This window comes from Morone saxatilis, unplaced genomic scaffold (assembly GCF_004916995.1).
Source record: "Morone saxatilis isolate NCDOM2014 unplaced genomic scaffold, NCSU_SB_2.0 Contig3, whole genome shotgun sequence".
NCBI lineage: Eukaryota > Metazoa > Chordata > Actinopteri > Moronidae > Morone > Morone saxatilis.
In genome coordinates, this window is record NW_023339873.1 from 12,714,231 (window position 1) to 12,726,548 (window position 12,318).

The window sequence follows — 12,318 nt, forward strand, 5'->3', positions numbered from 1 at the left end:
AAGGGGGGTGGGGGGCACTGTTCGAAGTGACACATGTGGAAGGCATGCCGGCTCTACTGGGGTCGGGGTCGGGTGGGAAGGGTGCTGCTGTATGCTGGACCGCAGCGTGGGGTCATGAGGGACTGGCTCCACCACTCTTTATGGGGCTCCCACAGTCAGCAGCACCTGCTCTGACCACATCAACACCCACTGACCCCTGTTTGGCAGTTTCACAGCTGTGGCGTTACCATAGGCGCTGATGGATTTGTCTCTGCGTCTACGCTGTTTCTGCCCTGTAACTGGATGTCAGGGAGACCTCTGCTCTGACCCTGGACTCTCTCTTGTCCAATCACTTCTACTCTAACCTAAGTTTAGCTGAAGCACTCGACCACAGCTTAGTTAACCCCCTTCCCCACTTTTACAGGCCGTAATACGGGCACAGGGAGGTAAAAAAAAAAATCTCCACCACCACTAGGATTTGGCTTGAGGCTTACTGTAAAGGCGCAGGATACCTAGACAACCCATGAAATGTGGAACATTTCACGCTATAACAAGATGCAGGATAGCTCTCAGTTAAGGCTGGAGTTTGACTGCCAATGAGTCAATCTCCACAGTGTTTAAGATCAGCATAAATCTGGCCAACACAGTGCAAACCCAAATCCACAGCTGTCCATGTCTTTGGCCTTGATACTGAACTGAAACATAATGAGAAAAACTTAAAACAGGACACACAGTCCATTAACGCAGACAAAGACCAAAAAGATTGAGCACAACTGTGTTTTCACTCTGCTATATTATGATAAATGAGCCAGAAAAAAGAAACACGTTTTAATATAAAACAACTCGTTTATTTAGGCTTTGATGGAATTGAGTATGTGTCTGTTAACATCCCAAAGCCACTCATTAACAGAAATGTTTTGTTTCCCTCAGCAGTGAGCTGTAATTAGAATGGCAAAACTGATATCCCCTTGTATCAGTCTGATTCCGGGGAACATGTGCGAGAGATTTGGGGGTGAAAGGAGAGCACTAATACAAAGCAGCTGTGTGTGGAAGATTCAGATGTTGACGGATTGGGCTGAGAGCAGCTACAACTCTTGCTTAAACCAGTGTGGCCAATAATAAAGTGATAGAAGTTACATTCTTGGCCTGGGAGCTCTCTGTGAGGGCGAGGAGCTGCAGGCTCGTCCACGTAGGCCAATGAAAGACACAGGCTGCTGATGATGGGTGATGAATGGCTCTCTATCGTAAATACATTTCCTCTGGGCATGCTTCGGGCTATACAACACAGAGCACGAGTAACCCTTCAATGGCTCGCAGACAAAGTATTAGTAGTGTACTGTGGTTTGGTGAGAGATCTTCTTCTACCGCATTATTCATACGTTTCTCATTACCCTACAAATTCCAGTTTGTGTAGCTTTGTGGTGCAAAAGTGTCAAATTTGACTTATTTGAAGGCCAAAGGTATAATCTGCAACATCATGGGAACAGGAATGACTCATTCGTTATCTTAGTGCATCTAATCTAAAAGAATGGCTTGGTTTTACCCGCAGCTGTGACAGATTTTGTACCAAATTTCCTTACTGGTGAGAGAGGGAGCTCACTGTGCTGTATATACCCACCCTGTGCTGTCTGCGCTCAAGAAGCTGTCGATGGCTGCAGGAAGCTCCGACTTCAAGATGAACAAATAGGATGACATGGCTGAGGGAAGAAAAGAAAAAAAGGCTTCAGAAAATGTGTTTTCTATAAATCAAATAAACAAAAAAGCACATAATCATACCAAACTACTACATCATAAACATAGCAGATGACTGTATGTCGCCACAAGCAATCCTAAGTTGCTGTGCGAGGGTGGTGTGTGTTTTCCAGCGCAAGGAAATGGAAGGCAGGGCGGAGGGGGTACCACAGCTCTGAGTTAATGCAGATGGGTGGGGCAGGCAGCTCAAGGGGGATCACTAGCAAAGCCCTTGGTGCGGAGGAGCAGACAATATGCAGATCTTCCAACTGCTGGAGACCGGGAGTAGCAGCCGGGATGAAGAAGTGCGAAGGGGGGAGGAATGCTAACAATAATGATCTCTGACGCTAATCCAGGTATTTCTTCCCCTGCTCCACCTCACTAGGAAACAGGATATTATCAGCCTCCGACGGGCTCTGACAGCCTTCCACAGACAGCCAATCAGAGAGGGGATCGGGGTCACTTCCCGAGGGTCATACCAGCCCCCCCCCCCACCGAAACACCAGGAGGAAAATGGGGAAAGGAGAGATGGAGATTGCACCAGGTGGAGAGGATGTTTCTGGTTGAATCAGGATTCAGATGCAGTGTGTGGTCAGTCATAAAGGGAGAGAATGTTAAGGGATTTAAATTTGTGAAGCGAGGCAGAGCCAGAGTTAGCTGGGACCTTATTGCCCCAGGGGCAGGTCTTGCACTAGCCGTTAAATAAGCCTAGTCCATAATCCCTCAGATCCTGTCTTTGTTTATAAAAGAAAATTCCTCCAATAACCCTCCAGCCCACACAGACGCAAGGACACTCTGTGGAAAAACTGCCATTTATAAGCACTAAAATCTGTCAATAAGAGATTATTCTGAGGCAGCAGTCGCTTTAGTGTTTTAGCCAAAAAGTTTCCCTGTGAAAGTCTGTCCAAAAATTTAAAAAGAACCATAAAAACAAAACTCTTTTGAACCACACAAACCCATACAGACACACTGACAGGGATCACACAACAGGCATGATGCAATGGTTTAGTTGCATGCAGTTGGTCACTGTAAGCACAACACTTGCATGGGAATTCGTGGTGGTAAAATACTTACATCGCTAAACAAAAAAGGCCCTTGAGTGAAGAAAAAGGATTGTTATTGCCCAAGTAGTAGGAAAACATATTCTAATAATAAGCATGCACGTAAAAATTCATTGGAAATTTAATGTAAACCTTCTGTGTGTGGTCACCAAACAGTGGGAGAGTGTGTCCAACATAAGACAGAGCCACTTTCATTTCATTAAGAGTGAGGGGAGAGGCAGGCTGAGAGAGCCCTGGGCTGGTCAGTAATTAAGGTCAATTGGCCCATCAGGCTTTGGCAGTGCAGATGAATGTTTACCCAGAGAGAGGCTAATTGCACTCTTATAAAAGGGGCCCGGGGTGTAGACAGATGCATGCTGGAGTGCTGGCTCTCACACTCTCACACATACTGCCCCATGCTGGGAAAACCACAAACATACCAGAGGGCACGGCAATAATCCACTCAGCCGTGCCACTAATGACTGCAGAGGAGCTATCACCTCAGCTCTCCGCTGTCTGAGGAGCGCAGTTTGTGGCTGAGGAGATGGCAGTAGCATAGAAAGAGAAGTGGGGAGGGGTCCCATTAGGTTACTCAACACTGGGTGGGTTTACCATCAGTGATCAATTAGACAAGAAGTCAGGTTTCAGGCCCGTGGGAGGGGGCTGAGAGGACAGCAGCTAAAGAGTCAAAGGTTATCAGGGAATCTAGATAATAGCCTTACAGGAAGGAGGGAGTAAACATCCAACACAGAGGCTTCTGAGCACCAGCAGGAGGCACTATCTGCCTCCGAAATAAACTGGCCATAGTCTGACCCTGCAGCACTCTGCACCCTCTTCACCACTCTGCTTCTAAAAAACCACAAAATCGGTTTATGTCCAACATGTCAAAAATAATGTATGTAACTGTACAGTGAAATGGTGGCTGACTTACCACCAATATTTTGGATGACGATAGCAATTCCAACCATAACCTACAAAGAATTTTGAAAAGGCGGTTAGTGTGAATATGTTTCCTGGTCGTGTTGAAAATATAAGTGAGTGAATTCCTTTTTTGACAGGCCGAACTCACACGAAACCAAAAGGCAACACTTACTTTTCCTGGCTTTTGCAAGGCTCTACCTCCAAGGTCTTCATATGAATTGATACCTATGAGAGTTGGATCAAAAACAAAATCAGACTTACTCAGCTACTTAAAGAGAACTCTACTGATTTAGCATTGCACTCCTATAACATTGTCGGACTTACAATGGACAGATTAAAACAAAAAGGGTCTAAATTGAGGCAGCAGAACCAGAAATAATCTGTTTTAGTCCATGCATTCTTCTTGTCAAAAACTAGTGCCTACATTACCCACAATGCAACTCAACTGCCAACAGTTCAGTCAGAGATTTGAGTTTGAGTTGGATGCTAATTGAGTTGCTAGCCTGCAACAGAGATGAGGAGAGGGCTACAGAGGTCTGGTAACGTCACTTCTTTCTAACCCCACACCTCCAGATTGTTTTGTTTTTTTCTAATTTGTAGTCTTCAGCTCCAAGCAATGCCGACTCAAGTGACATCACTTGAGGCAATTTATCAGACTTTGGACTCTTGAGCTATAAAAGGCTTTAAAAGCATATGCAGTGGTACAACCAAAAAACAGAAAACACACTTTAATGTGTAAATATAGTGACCTGTTTTTTAAATTGTCCTGATTGGTTGATTCAATCACTCCTAGGAAGTAAAAGAAGACAAAAACAAAGATACAAAGAGATAACATTAGCTTAGACAACATATTATCTGGGTTCCCTGATCAATGATCTAATCACAAGGGGAGTAAGGGGGACAGTCAATGGTGTGGGTAAATAAATCTGGTTGAAACCCCCTGGATAAACACTCAGGGATGTGCTTATCTAAAGTTAGACTGTTATATCCATTGTTAATCACTCACCTGTTTGGTCACATAGCGTCAGAAGGAGATGTATAGAATACGCTGCCAGGGTGGACACTACTATCAACAGGATACTAGAGAGGAAAGGTACACAGAGCAGGAATTGTTGAACATGTAGTTGTATTTATGTTGCATGTATTTAAAAAGGTGACAGATATTTCAACAGCACTGTGGTAGAAGATGTAATGTAAGCATTCTTAGAGAGACTTAGACAGACTTTATTTGCTCATTTGGATTTGCATCAAAATGAAATACGTTCAATGACACATAGCACAACAGGATTCTCACCAAAACCCAACTATTCCAGTACTAGCCATGGCATAAGCTAGACCCAGTATACCGCTGCCCATGATGGCATTTATCAGGTTAAACACAGAGGAGGCGAAGGAGGCTCCTTTGGCTCTGGTCTGCACTGGTCCCTGCACACACACAGCAGAGATAACATTTAGATAAAAGATAAAGAGGTAAACAATGAGTGTGAAGACAAAGGAGCAGAAGACATCTGATTATTTTTGTAAGAGCTTTAAGAGAATTGCTCCTGACAGTATTAAGAACAACTGGCCGGCCCTGATGATGGATGTCATGAAACAACACTGCAGTGGCATGTAGGATCAGGGAATGGAAATGGGAATGGATGGGGTGGGATTTGAGCTGCTGGCTGTGGGACAGCTGCCTGAGCTCAGGATAAGGGGAGCTGCCCAAACTGCTTGACCTCTCTAATAGGGGATATCCTGGAGAGAACGAGTGGCAACTCTGGTGTCAGTGTCACAACAAGCTCGGATTGACCTGCGGGCCGCTGAATCTGATTCACCCTGGGTTACAGTACTGAAAGACAGGAAGTAAACTATGACACCAGATGGAAATAAAGACTGGCTACAATGTAAAATAATAAAAGCAGCAGATTAAATTGATAAATAATGTGATATGACACAAACTAATAGAGTAAAAATAGAGTATTAATCTAGATGATGCGTTTGCTGTAAAGTCATTTGAGACATGTTTTACCATAATTAGTTTAATTAAGTATCTTAACAATGGCTCATTAAATTAAGTGCGTGTCTATTTCTACTGTTACCTCTTCCTGTGTATGTAAGTGTGTATTTCTGCTCAGAGGAAACCAATAAATGACTGACATGGATTGATAAATATGCTTATGAACTGGGATTACTGGCATCCACCTACACTGATTACTACTGATGAACCCAAAGACACTACACAGATCCACATTTCGTTGCTTCTGCACTAATATGCAATTGCCTGGATTAGATTAATAAAACATTAAAGACAAAATCCACCCCAAAATAGAATTTATATACATTTACTCATTTACTCCTTTGTTCAACATCATAGAGACCGACAACAGGCCAGTGTCTCTCACAATCAAGAGCTCCAACTGTCCACGCTGACAGAGACTTCATTACAATATGGAAACACTTTCAATGCTCAAGAAGACTAAAATAAAACCTCGAACCAAAACAGACAGTATAATTTGGTAGTGTAGTGTTCATCACCATCGATATGTGTTTTGATCAAGGCTGTAGCACCAAGGTTATAGGTCTGTATTGCTGTTGAGAATTTAGAAATGTTCTTTTATAATTGAGGAATTTATATTCTACAAGAAGAGAAAAATAACTCATAGTTTGCATTTTAAGGCTGCTTCTGATGGACTCAATAACTTTAAATCTGACATTTTTTAAGCAAAACAATGAAGTTTAAACCAAATAAAATGAAGGGATAAAGTGTGCAGACTTCTTCCAGAGCACCAGAACATAATGCAACTGTTTGTGACACTAATCATCAGGAGCAGACTGAATGTCCTGTGTAAATCAGTGAACCTCTTCTTTATATATGAAATCAATATAAACTACACCACACTGTAATTTCTGCTTTCGGGTGGACTGTAAGTGCTGACAGAGGCAGAAAGCTGAGAGGAAACAGAAAATGCTGAGAAGTTTTCCAGAATAAGCACGTGATGTCTGTCATTCCAAGCACGTAGACGTCACACAGTTTTCCTGTGCAGGTAAAAGTCACTGCTGCTTATTCCTGAAGTTCACACATTGATACCGAAGCACTGTTTCTTAGTTGTCTAACACATAATGCTGTTTTTAACACTTACATTAGTTAATAAAGGCGTTGTTTCGCAGCCTGCGCGGTCCCCGGCTGCACATTCACGATATAGATCTGTGTTAATATTTCCATTGATGCTCATTTTCTACTCTCGACGAAACTCTCGACACAAACTACAAAAAAAAAAAACTCCCGCTGCTCCAACCTGCGCAGTTATGAAACCATCTTCTGTTTAATCACTTTTAAACTCTGCTGCTTAACTCGCCCATCAGCTGATCTCTGTTGTTATTGATCACTGTGCGTCACGTGCCCCTCTCTTCCGTCGCGTTTGACACGTCAGAGCGGAGACTGCCCAATCAGCAATCGACTCTCCGCTCCTTCGACCAATCACCAGTCCGCTCTTGTCGACCGTGGATGACGCATTGAAGCGTGCTGGAGGACGGAGGATGTTGAGGTGAGCTCGGAATGTGAATTTTCTCCAAAATAGGCGCATAATTAGTATTTATTTAGCCTTTGGTCGCGTCGTTTTGTTACATTTAGCTCCCAGTTCACAGTTGCGATGCGTTTTGTGCCTCATAACAGCAGCCTTTCTGTCATTTCAGGATTCTTCTCAGAGTCTTAGCATCTTCACAAACTCAAAGAAACGTAAAGGCGGCCGCTGTGCACCGGAGCCTCTGTTCTGCAGCCTCACGGCCAGCCCTGCTTGGTTCTGGCCTAGCTGTGAACACAATGGAGCCTGAATTGTACCGACCCCCTCCAGAGGTCCGGGGTATGACCTGTCTGGACAAAGAAGCCTTCACACAGACTATCACTGTCCCAGCTCTACGGGTGCCCGCTGGAGTCTTAAACAAAGTGGTAAAGAGCCTGAAAAAGTCGTCCATCCAGCGCCCAGGGGTGCCCAGAGTGGTGCAGGATGAAGAGGGGAGTAGTGACTTTCGTTTAGTCCTGTTGGACCCCCACAAAGTGTCCTCGCCAAGCTCCTTCAGTGAAGCTGAGGCTGAGGCTCTGAGGGCGTTCGGTGTCGCTCAGGAGCTGCAGCACTACGATCTGCAGCTCACCTATCACAACCTGAAGAGCGAGGAAGTGCTGGAGGCTGTGCTCCCCCAGGGTCAGGATGTGACCTCTTCGTTCAGCCGGGTGGGACACATCGCACACATGAACCTGAGGGACCACCAGCTCCCGTACAAGAACCTCATAGGTGAGAGGCAGGTGTTGCAACAGAAGGGGTTCATACAGATGTTTCTCCACCCATTTATTTACAGTTTGTACTGTCACATTAACTCGTGTGAGTAATTCTTTAGAGGAAGAAATGTTGATATTTATATCCGTGCCCTCCAGTCTGGTTTTGGGCGGAAACACTTTTTATCAGCATCCTCAGAAAACTTCCTGATATCCAATTGCACATAAATTGTGCAAAATGACAGAGAGAGCTGCAGCTGCATTACATATTTGTATTATTACTTCCTTTATTAACACAACTACTACGTTCTGTTTTTATTTTTTTTCCCTTCCTCCCTAAATGTGTCTAAATGTGTAATTTTAGTGACCACGGTTGAACAAAGACAAGATTTCAGAGTTAGTCAATCATATCCATTGCTAACCTCCAGGCTACTTTCATTGTAGGTCAAGTCATCATGGACAAAAACCCCGGTATTACCTGTGTGGTCAATAAGACAAACGTGATCAACTCCACTTACCGCAACTTCAAGATGGAGGTGCTAGCTGGAGAGGAGAACATGGTCGCCAAAGTAGGTTAAATCACAAGTGTGCATTTATTTCACATTAATGATACACAGATACTTACATGGCACCATCCGCTGGTAGTCAGTCTCACATATATTCACATCATTGAGATAATCTTCATCTGTGCTGCAGGTGAAAGAAAACGGGGTGACATACGAGTTTGATTTCTCCCGTGTGTACTGGAATCCTCGGCTGAGCACGGAGCACCAGCGTGTGGTGCAGCTCATCAAACGTGATGACACCGTGTTTGATGTGTTCGCTGGCGTCGGACCCTTCGCCATCCCAGCAGCCCGCTTGGGTGCCAACGTGCTGGCCAACGATCTCAACCCCGAGTCCTACCGATGGCTACAGCACAACTGCAAACTCGGCAAGGTGGAGAAAAAAGTCAGAACCTTTAACCTGGACGGCAGAGCGTTCATCCAGGGACCTGTGAAGCAGGAGCTGCCTGCGCTGCTGAAGGAAAAAAACGCTGTTCACATTGTGATGAACCTGCCTGCCTTGGCTCTGGAGTTCCTGGATGCATTCAGAGGTCTGTTGCACCAGGAGCCTTCCTGTGAGGAGAACCTACCCACAGTGCACTGCTACGGTTTCTCTAAAAAAGGCGACCCTGAGACGGACGTGGTGAAGTTGGCTTCCCGCAGCCTCGGATTCCCTTTGGAGAACCGGTGTTCTGTGCATTTTGTGCGTAATGTAGCACCCAACAGAGATATGATGTGTGTGAGATTCACACTCCCTAAAGAGGTCCTCTTCAGCAGTGATCACGAACAGACTGGTAAGAGTTAACTCATACAACAGTGAGGAACTTAGTAATAAATTGGGAGCTCTTTCGCAACAGTAGAAACTGAATTACAGTGGAAACTTAACATTCCCTGTTTACAACTCTAGTGTGCCTTACAGCAGTGGTCTGCAACCTGTGGGTCGGGACCCCCACTAGCGGTCGCCAAAGCTTTACAGGGGGTCGCGGGCCCTTCCTGATTTCAAGGCGTGTAAGAAAATTAAATGAAATTAAAACTGCAAGCAGTGATGATCGGCTGTTATGACAACTTCCTGTTCCATGGCGAGATGTCAGTCGACCCAAAGTCGATCCGATCAATTCCCTAGAAGTTCATTAAAGTACATCGTGTGCACATCACCAAAAATTATAAATAATAAATAAATAAATGTACTTTAAATGTAAAGTAAATTGTCTAATAGCAATGGCCAAGTGTTCAGGGACACTTTCAGCGATGGGATCTTAAACGGTCTGACATTTTACTACAATAAGTTTTTAGCGATAAAAAATCAGAGACCTAATCACATATCGAGAAAATAGTCTTCACCGTCAGTGTTGTTCGTATATTCTGTGATTTACTGCAAGATGGCTCAAAGAAACTATTTTCCAACTTGGTGGATAAAATAAAGTTTTACCACTTAATTCAATTCTAAACAGAATTTTTTGTTTTTCGCACAGAGCCTTCAGAAAGAAAACCGGCCCCAAAAGAGAACAAGAAGTGTGAAGAAGCTAACGGATTCGATGTAGTTGTCATATTTGACCCGTCAATTTATGAGCGAATCAAAAGGAAATTTTTGAAGTTGAGAAAATGTTTTTTTTGAAGACCGTTTTACTGATGCTTTTATTAGCAAGCCGTTGGCTCTGCATTCATTACTCATAAGAAAAAAATCGATAACCCGACTTTAACGGTAAATTACTTCCATTTTGTTCACACAACAAAGAATGTATTCTAGAACATCATACCTTTTTTTTTTCACTTTTAAAAAATCTATAGCAAGATAACGGGCCAGATTCTCTGCTGTTTCATTGTGATTTTATTTAAATATAAAAAAATAACACAAAATATAAAAAGACCTGACCAAAAAATCAGTTAAAGCGCTTTCCACCACAAGCACTTTTCCCTCTCCCCATGGTGCAGCTGTGCGGTTATTAATATCCGTTTATCACATTTCTAACCAATGCTTTTGCTCTTTGAGCTGTGGATGCGTTCAGTCCTTTCTGAGGGAACCAGCCCACCGAAAGCACTCCTGAATAGCTCATATGACATTGCCAAAGCTGAGGTGTATCCTCCCAGCTGTGTCCTGAGGCATGCAATCCCGCACGTGTCAGATACTGAGAAACACAGAGAGACCTGGTCATAAAACAGATAGTGAGTATGTTGTAATAATGTGACTGACTGGCAGCCAGGAAGCTGTTCCCACAAAAAAGCTATTCCTGTAAGTGTAACTTTTTGGGGGGAACAAAAAAAAAAAAAAGTGGGGTAAAAAAGGTGTTTTATTTCTTCTTAAATCCCACCAAACTTGAATTACCTTCTTTCTGGCCTCCGACCCCCTTTGGCCCTTCTGATGAGATCCAACGAAGAACGACCTACCCCGTACACCAACACTGGAACACCTTGTGCCAAAAGGCCTCTCCACATGGCTCTATAAAGTCATTTAGGTGTCCCCCTTTTATTTTTTAAGGCTTTACAGATGTATCCTGCCAAAAGCCCCTTTTCAGGTTTTCTAAGCAAGCCAAAAGTCACTGTTATTTTAAAACAAATTCATGCACAGACAGAAAAACAAGTCAAAGAAGTAATTTCAGTCCTCCACATCTTGTCCCCCCACAAGTGAAAAGATCCCCCTCTAAAACATATGAGTTGTGTGGTGTATAAGGGGGGTGGACTTGTTCCCACCCCAACCCGCCTAATCCTTCGTCCACTGTTTTCGTGCCATCAAAAAGCGATCACTGAGGGAGAAAACCTGCACACAATATGTCTCTAGCTGCTTTCTTGTAGCAATCTGACTACAAAAGCTAAAAACAAAGTGCCCGCAACTTAGACAACACGTAGCCTTGCCTGTCAATACTGTCTACCCGCTAACCCCCCCCCACCAAACTTCCAGAACTTCATAGTCCTGGCAGGCAAACAAAGCCTCACACAGTCTGCTTTGCTGGCCCCTGTTCACTGTGGCGAGCTGGGAAACTTCAAAAGTGAAACGGAAAATCAAAGAGCACAGACACCCTCTGGAATTTCCTTGTATGCCCATTCAAAGCGCTTGAACAGAGTAAAGCCTAAAAAAAACACTGTGGGGACGAACTCAAGAGACAGAGAGTTGAGGCGGTGTGTAATGAGAGATGGACGGGGAGGAAAAGGGTGTGGTGAGACTACACGAGCTGAAATGAATCATATTTTGCTTTGTGTTTTAGATTCTACGAGGTGCTTGTCCTAACGCAATAAAACCTTGCCAGAAAAAATAAAAAGTTGAAAACATAATTCGCTAGCAATGAAACGTGACAATAAAACACAAAGTCAAACATTTCATGAAATATCACGCAGGAGACCTGGCTTGTCTTACAAAAAAGACAGTGAAGAGTGAGAGAGAAGTCAGCTAGAGAGTCAATCAAGTGTTCTTGCACACAAACGACCAACTCATCACCCACTAGAGAACAACACACAAAGTTCAAAACAGGAAGGCCCCAGTGATAAAAAATAACTTCATTAGGCGCAAGCTGCTGTAGCCTGTCCTTCAGAGCACTGAGGAGGTCTTCTCAATAAGTGCTTCCTGCATCAAAAGAAGAATGCATCTCATTGGTTATACTGACGGGGCCCTTTTTAGATGCTGAAAAAAGGGCTATTACAGCCTGCTAAGTCTGCTCCTTCCTGCTATCTAAAAAATCCCCAAAAAAAGCTACTCCATGTGTCATTCCTTCCAAAAGAAAGCTGAAGAGCCTCTGTGTACACTTATACCCTGCGGCCCCTAAGGAGAAGAAGAGAGAGAGAGAGAGAGAAGAGAAGGCAAGAGAGCAAAAAAGAAACATGAAGAGAGGTTGAGGAAAGGGTGAGTGTGTAGATGGGTGTG

General features: G+C 43.8%; 2 protein-coding genes across 3 annotated transcripts in view; one reads left to right on the top strand and one right to left on the bottom strand.

The window, feature by feature from the left end:
* The window catches only part of slc38a6 (solute carrier family 38 member 6), an 11,415-nt gene extending 4,353 nt beyond the window's left edge, over positions 1-7,062 (bottom strand). For both annotated transcript variants that reach the window (XM_035674742.1, XM_035674743.1), the window contains exons 1-6: positions 6,794-7,062; positions 4,966-5,096; positions 4,678-4,751; positions 3,844-3,896; positions 3,682-3,721; positions 1,598-1,676 (exon numbers count right to left, since the gene is read on the bottom strand). In XM_035674742.1, coding sequence (XP_035530635.1) covers positions 1,598-1,676; positions 3,682-3,721; positions 3,844-3,896; positions 4,678-4,751; positions 4,966-5,096; positions 6,794-6,886 — 470 coding nt within the window. In that variant the 5' untranslated portion in view covers positions 6,887-7,062. The remainder of the gene's footprint in view (positions 1-1,597; positions 1,677-3,681; positions 3,722-3,843; positions 3,897-4,677; positions 4,752-4,965; positions 5,097-6,793) is intronic.
* An 80-nt stretch (positions 7,063-7,142) lies between these two features.
* The window catches only part of trmt5 (tRNA methyltransferase 5), a 5,436-nt gene continuing 260 nt past the window's right edge, over positions 7,143-12,318 (top strand). The window contains exons 1-4 of the mRNA XM_035674710.1: positions 7,143-7,198; positions 7,347-7,942; positions 8,368-8,492; positions 8,620-9,259. Coding sequence (XP_035530603.1) covers positions 7,191-7,198; positions 7,347-7,942; positions 8,368-8,492; positions 8,620-9,259 — 1,369 coding nt within the window. The 5' untranslated portion in view covers positions 7,143-7,190. The remainder of the gene's footprint in view (positions 7,199-7,346; positions 7,943-8,367; positions 8,493-8,619; positions 9,260-12,318) is intronic.